Source organism: Panthera tigris, chromosome F3 (assembly GCF_018350195.1).
Source record: "Panthera tigris isolate Pti1 chromosome F3, P.tigris_Pti1_mat1.1, whole genome shotgun sequence".
In the NCBI taxonomy this organism is placed as follows: domain Eukaryota; kingdom Metazoa; phylum Chordata; class Mammalia; order Carnivora; family Felidae; genus Panthera; species Panthera tigris.
In genome coordinates this window covers 5,014,702-5,030,084 of record NC_056678.1, presented here as the reverse complement: position 1 = coordinate 5,030,084, position 15,383 = coordinate 5,014,702, and the positions used below count along the sequence as shown (strand labels likewise).

The 15,383-nt window shown below is 50.3% G+C and overlaps 1 protein-coding gene across 1 annotated transcript in view; it reads left to right on the top strand.

Annotated features, from left to right (window-relative positions):
• The window catches only part of KIF26B (kinesin family member 26B), a 464,690-nt gene that overhangs the window by 322,572 nt on the left and 126,735 nt on the right, over nucleotides 1-15,383 (top strand). Inside the window, 1 exon segment of the mRNA XM_042975573.1 lies at nucleotides 2,758-2,941. Coding sequence (XP_042831507.1) covers nucleotides 2,758-2,941 — 184 coding nt within the window.

Below are 15,383 nucleotides of genomic sequence, written 5' to 3'. Positions count from 1 at the left end.
AAGCAACAGTGATCACTTATTATCCCTCATGGTCTCTGGAGTTCAGAAATTTGGGACAAGACATAGTTGGGATGGGTCATCTCTGCCCACAATGCCTTGGGCCTCAGCTGGAAGACTTGAAGTATGACCCCTGGAATCATCTAAAGGCTCATTTATTCAGACGTCTGGTAGTTGACGCCGGCTGTTGACTGGAGCCCTCAGCTCTTCTCTGCGTGGCCGTTTCTGTGTGGCTTGTGCTTCCTCACAACATGGGGGCTGGGTTCCCAGGGCAAGAGAGCCGGTAGCAGCCATATTGTCTGTTACGACCCAAACTTGGATCATTCCCACCATATTCTGGGTTCAAGACTATGTCAAAGTTCCACTGAGGTTGAAAGAGAAGGAAAATAGACCATGCCTGTCAATGGAGATATGTCAATGACGTGTCATAGGAAGAGTGTAAGAGATGAGATATATATCGGTGCAGCCATTTTGGAAAGTACAGTCCGCCGTGGTGCACAGGGTAGGTTCATTGATGAGGTAACATTTGAAGAAAGATTTAAAGGAGGTAAGGGAGGAAACCATGTACCTAGCTCTACCTGGGGCAGAGCATTCCAGGCCAAGGCAGGAGCCTGTGCAAAGGCCCTGTGGCTGGAGTGTATCAGGAGTATCTGGAGGCTAGTATGGCTGGATCAGAGTAACTGAAGACGAGAATAGTAGGAAAGGTGGTCTGAGATATGAGGGAGGATATATGTGAGGCCTTCTAGGCCCCTGTAATTACTTGGCTTTTACTATGAGATAAGCAAAAGGAAGGTTTTGAGCAGTTATGTTTTAACAGAACCACTCTGACAACTGTGTGGAAAATAGACTGCACAGCAGGGGCTAGGGGTGGGGGGCAACAGAGGAAGGGAGACAAAGTAGGAGACTATTTTAGGAATCCAGGCAAGAGAGCTTAGTGGCTCAGAGGGAGACAGGAGCAGTAAAGGTGATGAGAGGTAGTACATCACGGACCTATTCTGAAGTCACAGCCAATAAGGTTTCCTGATGGGTCGGCTGGCTGGTGTGAGAGAAAGAGGAGTCAGAGGTGTCGGGGCCATTGCACGGGTGGAATCGCCATTTTCTGAAAGAGGGAAGGCTGAGGGCATACAGCTTTTCAGGAAAAGATCATGAATTCGGTCTTCAAGTGCAAGACGTCTGCTAGATCTCCAGGTGGGGCACAGGGCGTCGGGGCTCCGCCCTCCTGTTCGTCACGTAACCCACTCCCCTGTAATTCACTCTCGTGAAGATTTTTGGGTTTACAGCTAAGAACATACAAACTTTGAAGTGATGATTCCTGGTGGCTGTATTTGCACCGTGGCGATTTTGTAGCTCAAGAGATTTGCCAGAGGATGATAATTACCGACCCAAGATTAAAACTAACTATTCCCGATCAGTAAGATGGGGGACGGGAGGAGGTGCAGGCGATGATGATTCTGTCTCCTTGACCTGCGTCACTGGTGACCTGTCAGGCAGCTGACAGTGGATGGATTAGGAGGTTTTGGTCTGTCGAACAAGGTCATGGTAGCCTGGTTGTTTTAAACAGCAGCTCAAACGTTTAATACCATTGGATGAGGCAATTGGAATTCGTCCAACACAAGTACAGTGTGAAAACACCAAGAATTCATCCAGAAGCGAATATGTTAGAGTCTCTGAAATGCCTCTGCCTTGTGGCCACTCTCCTCGTTTCACTGTAAGAGGAAGTGTTGCAGAGCATTTGAATGGTCGGGGACGTGACATGAACAGTAGATGTTATTAACAATGTTGGCAACCCCCCCACTCCCACCCCACCCCCTCACTGTTCCCCATCTGCAGGCTCTGTGCCAAGTTTGCTGGCTCTGACCCTCACTCCCTGGTGCTTGCCCAGTGAATTGCGTTTTGTATCGAAAGACCACCCCGCAGAGAGCCTGGTTTCCACCCAAGGAGCCCCTACTCTCAAGCAGCACCATTTACCCTGGCTGGACTTCATTCTGATTTGGTGTTCTGTTTCTGAAACCAGGTTGACTTATGTTTCCCCATCGCATTGGGCCGTTTTCTTCCACCACCAGGCACAGAGCATGCCTTCCTTGGTCACCTTGTAGATCGTCGTCAGGCTGGCTTGGAATTGTTAGAATCTCTAAATAGCTCATGAGGTCTCTCACACTCGAGTTTGTGCCAGAGAAGCTATGGGACGATTAACCTAACGGGTGCTGTTTTATCCCCAGAGATGACCAGCTTTGTCCATGCTGAGGCTGAGTGTAGATAACAAACTCCCCTTTGTAAATCGTGATTGCAAGAGCCGTGCACTTTTATGGCATTTTTCTTCTGTGTGAGTGATTGGGTAGCTCATGAGGGCCGTTGCCGCGATGGGGCTGCTGGCAAGCACCCAGAGGATGAACAGGGAACTGTCAGGATTCAGGAAGAACGAGGGGCTCTTTAAGAGAAAGAAAACACGAGGCACCTGGGTGGCTCAGTCGGTGGAGCGTCCAACTCTGGATTTCAGCTCAAGCCATGATCCCAGGGTCGTTGGAATGAGCCCCGCATTGGGCTCCCCGCTGAGTGTGGAGCCTGCTCAAATCCTCTGTCTCTCTCTGTCTCTCTCTCTCTCTCTCAAATAAAATTTAAAAAGAGAGAGAAAGGCTCTCTCTCAAATAAAATTTAAAAACAGAGACAGAGACAGAGAGCAAGGAAATAAAGTAACCCTAGCATATCTGATTGGACCATACTTTTCTCCTTACTGGCCCTTTTCTGCATTTTTCCTTCCAGGGCCGCCCAGAAGTTAAATCTGTCTTCCAAAAAGAAGAAACACCGGCCTTCCACGTCTTCTGTGGCCGAGCCCCCGCTCTTTGCCACCAGCTTCAGTGGCATCCTGCAGACCTGCCCTCCCCCGGCCCCGCCCTGTCTGCTGCGGGCCGTCAACAAGGTGAAGGACACGCCAGGCCTGGGCAAGGTAGGTGCTGGGCGGTGGGGCGGGTTGCGCATCGAGGCGAAAGCAGAGGACGAGGAGCCCAGTTGGTTTGTTAACACAAGGGGGTGACCAGGGAGCACAGGGGTCAAAATGCAATTCACTCGGAAGTACCGTCAGCTTTTCTTCAGTCCCATGTATGACGTGGCCAGTGGAGACCATGAGACTGTTCGCGATCTGATTGGGTTTGGGCAGGACAGAGGCAGCCGGGCAGTGTCGACAGATCTGTAGCCGTGTGAAGTAAACAAAGACACAGAGGGCAGCAGGCGGAGGCTGCTTCGAACACTTCGTTTTCAGACACCACCCCCAGACTCTCGGCGCCGACGTGGGTGTCTGGGTGAACTACTCACACTCTGCCCTTCAGATGGAGAATAAGCCGAGACTCAGGAAAACATTTAGCTGAGGAAAGGTGGCTGCTGTGTTTCTTTCGTCTTCGTCAGAAGTGGGACGGGGCACACGACCCCGCCAGTGCCTTGCGCGCTTAACGCGATCTGCCACCGCCTTCTTTCTGGAACGCTGCAGGTCTGGCTGAAGGCTTGGCTGCTGTACTGTGAGGACCGAGCTTGCGCGGTCGCTGATTCCCTTTTTCCCTGGACCCCCAGTCACGGCCGTTCCAGGTGCCTGGTCTTCCCGCAACTCACCGGCCTTCTGGAACTCACCGTGGGGCCCTCTGCCCCTTCTTTCTTGGCCACGCCTTCCTCTCCTCACTGCTTCTCTGCCTCCTCCCCTCCTCCGTGCTCTCCCACCCCCCCCCCCCAACTTCACCACCCGCCTCGGGAAGGCATGAACTTGCCATGTTCCTCTTCCCGACGGTGTATAAACTGGAAGATTGTTTTGAACGGAGCAATGCTTACTCCAGCGGAATGTATGCGGTTCTGGAATTTTCCCGACGGTTCCCCCCAGGCCCAGAAGTAGAGTAGGGAACAAGGGCTGTAGGGCTGCCCTCGCCTCACCAGCCAGGAAGGAGACAGAGAAAACCCTGCGGGTTGGGATCTCTCTCTAGGGAAGGACTCGTAGAGGGGACAGCTGCTGAGGGGGGACAGTGACACCCTCACGGAGGTCATCATGGATGGTTGACACGCTGCCTTCTGAGGAGGGCGGGTAATGCAGGGCTTTAAAATCGCGTCTTTTCTTTTTAATCGTGGAAAAGCTAACACGTCACATAAAATTTACCACCTGACCCATTTTTTAAGCGTACGCGGGCTTCTGTTTTGCTAAGAGGAGTTTGGAACTTGAATGCTGGAGCCGAACTGCCCCTGGACGAAGTCGAGTTAGAAGTACAGCAGAATTGAAAATAGAATAAATAGTAAGTGTTGTATATAAATCAGCATGGGCGAAGTTGAGAAGCTTGATTGAATTGCCAGAAGCCGCTTAATTATTTATTTATTTATTTATTTATTTATTTATTTTTTTTGCCGCTTAATTATTTAAACCTGAGGTGGGGGTGGGGCGCAAGCCCCGCTCAACCCTGACCTCTCGTGCCTCAACCACACGAGGACTCCCTCAGGAGACCCGGGAGCGTTTCCCAGGCCTGTGGGTTTAGTGAAGAAGATAACTGAGGCCCCCCGGGGGGTAAGAGATTTTCGGGTTCCTCCTGACTCAAGCCCGGAAGTCAACACCTACAGCCACTTTGTTTTCTGCGGTCTCACTGGGCTGCCACGAGGTATGCATGATCTTTAACACTTTGGGGTGGGGACAAGAATGCATTGGGGCCACGGGGGCAGCCAAATAACCGTGGGATCCAGTTGCCTTGATCCAGGGGAGAAGGCCACGCTTCCCTTTGCCGAGTCACGGCTGGGAGAGAAAGGGTAGCAGGAGCGGCCAAGGGCAGACACACAGGGAGACCAGAGGCGCTCCATGGCGGGGACCATGCCAGAAGCAACCCGGACCCTCCTCCCAGAGTCAGTGTGGCCGCTGGGCGCTGCTTCAGGGCAAAAGCTCCTCTGGAGGCCGCGGGGGCGGAAGGGTTTGCAGTAACTTCAGCGTGTCTGGAGCTGACGTACAGCAGACACACAACACAGAAAACGTCTGGGCGTCGTCGGCCCCGGGGGTGCGCGTTGGCAAACTGCAGATGCTTGTTGAGCGCCTATTATGTGTCAGGCACAGTGCCGGACACTAGGCTTGCAGTCAGGGACAGACAAGGCAGAGGCCGCTCCTTCCAGCACTTTCAACCTGGTGCATTTATTCCAGTCAGTCTTAGAAGTCTCACTAATTTCAGGCGCTTGGGTGGCTCGGTCGGTTAGGCGTCCGACTCTGGATCTCGGTTCTGGTCGTGATCTCGCGGTTCCTGAGATCCAGCCCCGCATCGAGCTCTGTGCTGACGGCGCAGAGCCTGCTTAGGATTCTCTCTCTCTCTCTCTCTCTCTCTCTCTCTCTCTCTCTCTCAAAATAAACTTAAAAAAAAAAAAAAAGGAAAAAAATCTCACCAATTTGGACCAAAACGAAGGACAATCTGCTTTAAGGAAAAGTTGGCATCGCAGCCTTAAAATAATTCTAACTTGCGAGTAATATCAACAAAACGATACTAAGCGGTCTTGTAGACACATCCTTAATGAACAGATAGAGGTGATTCGTGGATGAGAGAAGCTTAGTGCCTGTTTATATTTCATTGATTTGGCTTATATGTAAATGATACCTCTAATCTGTTCGAAAATGGCTCCTTCCCCTAAGTCAGTACGTGCTCCTCAGGAAATTTGTTTGCACAATTAATTAACGTCCATGTTTCAGGTTCATTCATTTGTTGTCACAGCTTCATGCCAGAGCTCTGTCTTGGATTACAAGCTTCTAGAGCAAATTACATTACCTGTTGAACTCACCGAGCGTGCGGCTTTGCAGCCATGCCTCCTGTGCGTATCGCTTAAAAAAAATTTTTTTTTGATGTTTATTTATTTCTGAGAGAGAGAGAGAGTGAGCACGAGTGGGGGAGGGGCAGAGAGAGAGGGAGACACAGAATCCGAAGCAGACTCCAGGCTCCAAGCTGTCCGCACAGAGCCCAACGTGGGGCTTGAACTCACGGACCGCGAGATCACGACCTGAGCCGAAGTCGGACGCTCAACCGACTGAGCCCCCCAGGCGCCCCCTGTGCGTAACACTCGAAGGTGAGAGCGGTAACGGTACTGGCAATGGTCTCGGTGGTGAGGCCAGCAATCCACCAGTACCTGGCTAATTCTCCTCTTCCCAGGAGAATACCTGGAGGGAAATCCAGGAAGCATGAGGGGAAAGGACCCTCCTTTCCCCTTCAGGACCCCCAGGAGTGCCTCCAAAGCTGGAATGTTGAGCGCTCAGCCTGTGTTCCCCCATCGTGTTTTGGGGACGTAAGACTGCTCGTATAGGTGGGTGCTCTCAGCAAGAGAACCCACACTGCAAACGATGGAGTGATCGCCCAAAATTGGATGGAGAAACTTGGAGGGGAATCGTGGCAAATGAAGCGGGGACAGGTGGGGAGGACGTGTCATAGTTGATTTACTCAGCGAGTGTCTATAGAGGTACCGTGTCCCAAGTACCGCCGTGGGTGCCCCAGGAGGGCACACTACAGGGGAGCAGGGTGGCCATTCTGGGCGCCTCCCTGCAAAGGAAGTGGGGGGTGTCCTGATCTCCGGGAACTCGAGGCTCCCATGAAGATGTTTGCCTGGCAGCAGACTCAGCCACTACTTCTGTGCCGTTTCCTGCCCCTGGGGATCCCTGCTAAGACTAGGCATCCTGGGGGGTGGCCCCCCGTCACCATCTGTCCGCAACCGTCTGTGCGTCTCTCGAGTGCCTCCTGAGATTTCTCTTCCTGGGGCAGTGCGGCCCAAAGGCAGGCGACTTGGCGGAGTCCTAGGAGTTGGGACTTAGAAATAGACTTGCTTGTCTGGCTGCATTATTTCTCTTCTGCTGTAAATGCTGGGCCATAACTCTGTTCTTCTAAGCCCTTGGTTTTAAGTTGTGTGTATTTCATTCAGCATTGTTTTGCAAACCCAGTAACATCATATCTTGACCTCTATTAAAAGGTATGTTCTGTAAATAATCTCTTTCTGTCTCTCTGTCTCCTGCTCGCTCACACACACACACACACACACACACACGGACACGCTGCTTGGCCAGTGTCACCACCAGGTTCTATATTGTCTAGATTTAGCAGAATTCTCAACTGTCTCTTGTTTGATGTGTAAACTCCTAGCATAGAAAAAATAAAAGAACCACGTGAGCTCTTTCGTGCAGGCTATTTTTCTTTTACAGATTTATAAACCTTTCCATGGTAGAAGTCATTTGGTTGCAGGCACACCTCAGACATACTGCGGGTTTGGTTCCAGCCCACTGCGGTAAAGCGGAGATCACAATCAAGTTGGCCAAATGTATGTTTTGGGTTTCCCAGTACATATGAAAGTTACGTTTACATGATACCATAGTCTATTAGGTGTGCAGTAACATTGGGTCTAAATCAACAATGTACATACACACATACCTTAATTAAAAAATACTTATTGCTAAAAACTGCTAACCATCTGAGCTTCCAGTGAGTTGTGATTTGCCTGCTGCTGGAGGGTCTTGCCTCCCTGTTGGCGGCTGCTGACTGGTCAGGGTGGTGGGGCTGAAGGTTGGGGTTGGGGCAGTTTCTGAAAATAAGACAAGTTGGCCTCATCGATCGACTCTTGCCTTCATGAGCGAATTCTCTGGAACACGCGACGCGGCCTGATCGCATCTGACCCCTGACGGAACTTCTTTCGGGACTGGAGTCCTGCCTCAGACCCTGCCGCTGCCTTATCGGCTCAGCTGATGTCCTGTTCCGAATCCTCCGTTGTCATTTCAACGGTCTGCCCAGCGTCTTCACCGGGAGGACCTTCCACCTCCAGAAACCATGTGCGCATCCGATCAGGTTTGACGAGGAGATCGCAGGCCTTCGGTCCCGTCTGCAGCCCCCACTTCTGACCCCGGTTCCCTTGCTGTTTCCACCACAGCTGCAGGGGCTCCCTCCCCTGACGTCTTGAAGGCATCTTGAGGGCTGGAACCAACTTCTTCCAAACCCCTGTGAATGCTGGTACTTTGACTTCTTTCCACAAATCACAAGTATTCTTAATGGTGTCTAGGATGGTGAATCCTTCCCAGAAGGCTTTCAGTTTACTTTGCCCAGATCCAGCAGAGGAATCACTGTCAACGGCAGCTGTGGTGCTACAAAACGTATGTTTTCAAGACCTGAAACTTTGATCCATGGGCTTAGAATGGATGTCGTGTCAACAGTCATGAATTCAACCTGAATCTCGTCCGTGTCCATCAGAGCTCTTGGGTGAACTGGTGCATTGTCTGTCAATGAGCAATCATGTTTTTTTTATTTTTATTTTTTTTTAATGTTTATTTATTTTTGAGACAGAGAGAGACAGAGCATGAACGGGGGAGGGTCAGAGAGAGAGGGAGACACAGAATCTGAAGCAGGCTCCAGGCTCTGAGCACAGGCTCTGAGCCTCAGCACAGAGCCCGACGCGGGGCTCAAACTCACAGACCATGAGATCATGACCTGAGCTGAAGTTGGACACTGAACCGACTGAGCCACCCAGGCGCCAGTGAGCAGTCATGTTTTAAAAGCATTCTTTTTTCTGAGCAGTAGGTCTCAACAGTGGGCTTGAAATATTCAGTAAACCATGCTGTAAACAGATGTGCTGTCATCCAGGCCTTGGTCCATTTCCAGAGCACAGGCAGAGTAGATGTAGCATAGTTCGTAAGGGCCCGGGAATTTTTGGAATGCCACACGGACGTAGGGTTCAAGTTAAAGTCCTCACCAGCTGCATTAGCCCCTCACAAGAGAGTCAGCCTGTCCTTTGAGGCTTTGAAGCCAGGCACGGACTCCTCTCCAGCCATGAAAGTCCTAGATGGCGCCTTCCAATGTGAGGCTGTTCTGTCTACACTGAGACCTGTTGTTGAGTGTAGCCCCCTCATCAATTCTCTCGGCTGGACCTTCTGGAGAACTTGGTGCAGCTTCTCCATCGGACTTGCTTCCTCACCTTGTACTTTTACGGAGACGGCTTCTTCCCTTCAACCTCGTGACCCAGCCTCTGCCAGCTCAGACTTCTCTTCTGCGGCTTCCTCCCCTCTCTGAGCCTTCACAGACTTGAAGGGAGCCAGGGCCCTGCTCTGGGTCAGGCTGTGGCTTAAGGGAATGTCGTGGCTGTTGGCTCTTCCGTCCGGACCGCGGACGCTTCGTCCGCGTCGGCGGTACGGCTGTTTCGCTGTCTTGTCATTCGTGTGTTCCCCGGAGTAGCAGTTGTAATTTCCTTCAAGAACTTTCCCTTTGCATCCACAGCTTGGCTCGCTGCTTGGTGCACGAGGCCTGGCTTTCTCTCTATCAGCTCTCAGCTTCACCATTTCTAGCTTTTGATTTAAGGCGAGAGACGTGTGACCCTTCCCTTCACTTGAACACACAGAGGCCACCGTAGGGTTATTAACTGGCTTACTTTCGATATTAATGTGTCTCGGGGAACAGGCCCGAGGAGAGCAGAGAGATGGGGAAGAGCCAGTCGGTGGAGCTGTCAGAATACACCCGATATTTATTGATTAGTCCGCCGTCTTGTATGGGCACAGTTTGTGGTACCCCCAATTACAGTAGTAACAGAGATCGCTGATCGCAGGTCACCGTAACCAGTATGGTAATGAAAAAGTTAGAGATATTGTGAGAAATACCAAAATGTGACACAGAGATGGGCAGTGAGCAGCTGCTGTTGGAAAAATGGTGCCAGTAGACTTGCTTGGCACGGGGGCTCCACGTTCCTTCAATTTGTATTAAGTGTCTGTGAGGTACAACAAAGTGAACCACAATAAAATGAAGTGTGCCTGTACTAAACCCTGTGACACTCTCCTGAAGAGGAAGCCCAGATTCCTTTCCAACTGACATTCTGAGTACAAGATGAAACCAACGAGATAGAAAAAATTGATTAAAATAAGATTTTAAAAATTTGTTTTAAGTTTATTTATTTTGAGAGAGAGAAAGAAAGAGAGAGATCGAGCATGTGAGCAGGGGAGGGGCAGAGGGAGAGGGGAAGAGAGAATCCCAAGCAGGCTCCACGCTGTCAGCACGGAGCCCGACGTGGGGCTCGAACTCACGAACCGAACCGTGAGGTCGTGACCTGAGCAGAAGTCGAGGCCGAACCGACTGAGCCATCCAGGCGCCCCTAAAATAAGATTTTTAAAAGGTACTAAGGTAGCTCTTATGTATTCAATAGGTAGAAATGGCTGGCGTATCCCTCCCTTGTTTAGGAAGTGATGCCAGTTTATGTGGAGGAGAATTTCACGCCTTCCAGCCCACCAGAGTCCGGGTTATTTAAACAGAATGCAGATTGTCAAATTTCTCCTTCCTGCTTCTACCATTCCTCATCCCAAAGCTGTCGGAGAAAACAGGAAAGACTTGAGCCAGCCTTTGACATTCATTTTGAGAATGTATACAAAATAAAGAATTCAAATGTGATGGAAAATTCTGGATCCTACTACTCACTCACCAGTGACTGCTCTGTCCTTAAATGCTATACATGGGGAAAGTGACTTGTGAGTTCTCTACTTTGGAGAGCCGGGGGGGTGGGGGGAGTGGGGGGAAGGGATGCATAGATAATACTGCATAAATAATACAAAATAATTCATCACATGGCCAGCCTGAAAGCTTCGTAAATTAAGTTGTCAGCTCTTCTGGGGAGTAAACTCGTGTGACCTTCCCCTCCCTAATTACAGTTCTTGTCTGTGCTCTGTTGGTTTTGCTGGAGTCTGCTAAGCTCTTGTAGTTGGAGTTTGGTTTTCTGTCCTTCCTTTCTTACTTATTCTGACCCCTCTTCCAGTCTGCATCTGAAAGAGAAAGGAGGCTTGGAGAAAACATTCAGACTCATGAATCTTGCCAGGTCCTTCCCCCCCAGCACCCCATGCAGAGGTTTCCTCGCGGTCCCGGCGCCCTCCCAGCTCTGGGCCTGCCCCATCCCAGACACTCTTGGGGCCCCTCCAAGGGCCAAGCTGATTCTGGAGCAAACCCAAATAGCCTCAGTCATGGGGACTTTTGTCCACAGCTCCTGCCATGCCACTCTCCAATTAGCAGCTTTCATTGTTGCCAACGAAAGGGAAGTATTAGGAGACATTCTCCGTTAAAGGCCACGGCAGAAAGGGTCATGGTCAAACATGTGTAAGGAAAGTGGGGCGCCATTTTGGTTTTTCATTACTAGTGTGACTGCCCCTAAGACCGCTGGTCACCTTGTATGGAGGTAATGTTCCTTTGTCTTCATTATCAGATGGAAAACGAGAAGGGTTAAGCAAGCACGTTTCAGCTTCGTTAGATCTGATTACGGATGGGCGGGCGTGTTACTTAATATAAAACACTCCATTTGGGCCTCTCTTTGCCTGGGATATCTACACAGAACAAACCGGATAAAAGGATTCGTGGGTGAACAGGGACGAATAGTTGGGTCCTGCGGCTCAGAGTTATCTGTCTTCTATCTCGGCCCGTTATTGTAGCCTTCAGGGCACAGGAAGGGGAAGAGATTTGTATGTCCATTTTCTTCATAGAGCTTCCACATTTTCCAGTTCTCTGAACTCCTGTCTGCTTTAGCTGAAGAGTGGGGGTCTTCTGAAGACCCGGTCAAAGCTCCAGGGACGTGAAGTTCTCCAGACGCTGATGTTCTTGGCCGTCCTGCAGAAGGAACATCTCTGGGCGAGTCTCAACCTAGGAGGATGATCAGTCATGAAGCCTTGAAGGCAGAAGGAGAGATTTTTAATCTTATTCCCTATTTTGTATCTTCAGCCTCAATCCTACTGACTTTTTTCAGGGTTGTTTGTTTGTTTGTTTGTTTTTTACATATTATTGAGATGGTAGGCATGTGCTAGCACGTGTGTGTGTGTGTGTGTGTGTGTGTGTGTGTGCGCGTGCGCACAGGTGAGCATTGAGAAAGACGAAGTGATTTTTCTGAGGAGACATTTTAAAGGCTAGAAACCAGTGCCGTAATTGGATAAGCTTGGGGCCTCCTAGAGTACCTGTAATCCTAATTAGCATCCTGACTTATGGAATGAAAGCACAAGCTAAAATGAGGGAATTCTCTCTGGAATAAATGCCACATTCTCAATTAACCAAAGGCCAATAAGATGGATTATGATGCCAGAAGAAGGCTTTTGATCATTCTTTGGCAAAAACCGCATTTTGGTCAGGCTCAGCACAATTAGACAATTACTGATATCAAGAGCCTGGGAACAGTAGGTCTGTTTTAAGCCAACACTTCTCGCATCGTATCTTTCTAGGTCTTTCTCTCGCTAATGGCCGAAAGGAAAGTTAATCATAATTATCCCATTAAAATGGGATGGATAGTAATGTTTTATAAAAAAAAATGGTGAGTCCAAACTGCTGAGTTAATTAGAAAGTTTTCCTTCGTGCCTCCAAGTAGGAAATGTTCTTGCCTCCTGAGACTCGCATAACAAAACATGTGAATTCCTTTCTGATGCTTCCTTGAACTAAAATGTGTCACTGTAAAAGGGGAGAATCATTTAGATACGTTCTTTTTTTTTTTAATGTTTATTTTTGGGAGAGAGAGAGAGAGAGACTACCTGCGAGTGGGGGAGGGACAGAGAGAGAGGGAGACACAGAATCCCAAGTAGGCTCCAGGCTCTGAGCTGTCAGCACAGAGCCCGACGCGGGGCTTGAACCCACGAACCGCGAGATCATGACCTGAGTGAAGTCAGACGCTTCACCGACGGAGCCACCCAGGCGCCCCCATGTTGATACATTCTTAGAAGCAAACCCGAATTTCCCTTAGATTGTTAAATGGTTCCTGAATCACGGTCCTCTGCCTACTCATCCCCCTCTTACTTTTCGAGTCCGTCTTAGCCCGCGCTCTGTGATACCATCTGAGCAAAACTACCATCGCCTGGGGGGCTGAAACAGAAACTTATTCCTCACCATTCTGGAGACTGAGAAGCCCAAGGTCAGGCTGGCAGATCTGGAGCCTGGTGAGAGCACTCTTCTTGGTGTGCATGCGGGCAGTCACCTTCTTGTGCCTCCCATGGGAGACAGGACAGAAACCTCTCTCGTCTCTTCTTACAGGGGGCTCATCCCATTCGAGAGGGCTCCACCCTCATGACCTAATTACCCCCCAAAGACCATCCATCCTAAAACCGTCCACCTTGGGACGGACGCGAATGTGCAGACCACAACACTGACTTCTAAATTCCAGCACTGAGTTGGAGTATTTGACTTCCCACAGAAGCACCCAGAAGCGGAACCATTATAATAGCCGTGCGTGCCAGGGACAAAATTCCTCGCACATTCTTTTCCCCTTCCCTGGGTCCGGTCTGTGCCCCGTGGCTACAGCCAACTACTCAGATAGAAATTTCGTCCGCTTGGAGCCGAGATCTCCTTACCACCAGCAGTGAATCGTCGGTGGAGTCTGGGCCGGCTGGGGCCAATCAGAGGCATTTTCTTGCTGAAACCCGTAATGGTGAAATCGGTCTGCTTCCCGTGCTGGCTTCTTAGGTTTGCAAACTCAGCTCTCTTACCCAAAGTGTGAGCCTGCTGGTAAACCAAGGGAAGGAGCGCTCATGTCCGCTCCGTCCCGATGCTCCCAGACGACCCAGTCCCCCGACCCCCACCCCACAGCAACGCATTTAAGACCCCACCCGTACGTGACAATGTGCAGGTGCAACCTTAGCAGACAGGCCAGTGTGGACGGAGGGGCAGGGGACTGACACCGCGCAGCGAGTTCAGTTCGCCGGCATTGATGGGGGAGCGGCTGGGGGCCAGGCACCAGGCGAGCCTCGGGTGTGTTGTGAGGATAGGATCGGGCAGTGTAGACCCACTGCATAAACCCAGGCACAGCTACAGCCGTCATCACTACACAAGGGGCTGCTGGACGTTTCTCTCAAAACAGGAAGCCCACAGGAAGTTACCTCTGGAATCTTCTGACACTTTTTGCAGGAAAAAAAGGGACCCTTTTCTCCCAAGGGTTATTTCCTTCAGCAGCTTGGGCCAGATACCCACCACCCCTGAGTTTGGGAATGCTTTATCCCATGGGTGAGCCGGGAGCAGGGTTTGCTGGTCTGCCTGCTTCCCACTCCGTCCCCTGATCTGCAGAAAATGGAAAAGGAAGCGCCCTGAAAAGACTTCAGAACAAATAAAGCCATTCAGCCTGCTGCCGGCGACACAGCCCCAAAATCGCCTGTCGGCTCTGTTACAAGCACAAGCCACACGCTGGGTGGGCAGGAGTGGATGCGGGACCCCGGCCCAGGAGTGGATGCCGGAAGCAAAAGGCTGTGATGTCACCTCCCCCAGAAAGCTTGCTCTTGTCTACAGGTCTGCTTGGTCTTTGCTTGGCTGGTTTCTGCCCATCCTCTGGATACCACGGGAATGCCATCCCCTCGGGGAAGATTTCCCTGCTGAGGGGCTCCAACTTTCTCTCCATTGTACCTACCACCCTTTGGATGAACAGTCTCTCTAATTCAGCGTTTCATGGATCTCTGTTGACCATAACCTTCCTGATGGCAGGGTCGTATCTCTCTTGTCCCCCTTCACATCCTACACAGGTACTCAGTAAATAGTGGGTATATTAGGGCTCTCGGAGAAGCAGAGCAGGGTGTGTGTGTGTGTGTGTGTGTGTATACATATACAGATACCAATGCATATATGTACACAGAGAGAGAAAAACTGTGGAGGCTGACAAGTCCAGAACCTGCAGGGGAGGACAGCAGGCTGGAGACCCAGGGGAGACTTGCAGTTCAAGTCCAAAGGCAGTCTGCTGGCAGGATTCCCTCTTCTTCCAGGGAGGTCAGTTCTTTCTCTAGCAAGACTTCAACTGATTAGGTGAGGCCCACCCATGATATGGACGGTAATCTGCTTTAATCATAGTTAGCTGATTTAAATGTTAATCCCACCTTAAAAAAAACACTGAAACATTCAGAATAGTGTTTGGCCGAATATCTGGGTGCCCTGGCCCAGCCAAACGGACACATAAACTTACCATCACATAGGCAAACAAATAGAAGGATGGAACCATGATGTGGGTCTCCTTCTCCTAGGGTGATCTTTCACATCTGTGTATTATGGTCTGCAGATGCTTTCACCTGTATGCTCTCCCTTGACCTTTAAAACAACCCCGAGAGATAGATGAGGGCACTGAGATTCAGAGAGGGCAAGAGAATTACCAGAGACAGCACAGCTTTTCAGAGTGGCTAGGAAGACCCTATGTCTTTGTTCCCAGTGTTCTTTTCCTGATCATACAACACAGACTGGCCATTTCCTTGTGCCGGGCACAGTTCTGAGTGCTGAACTTGTATTAACATATTAAAACCTCCTTTCAACTCTGCGGGAAGGGTCTGTTGTAATCGCCCCTATTTTACCTCTGAGGAAGCTGAAATAGATCTAAGGCACCTGCCCAAGGTCACGTACCTGATCTGAGGTAGATCAGGGATACGAAGCCCAGTTCTGGGACTTGTTCTCTGCACA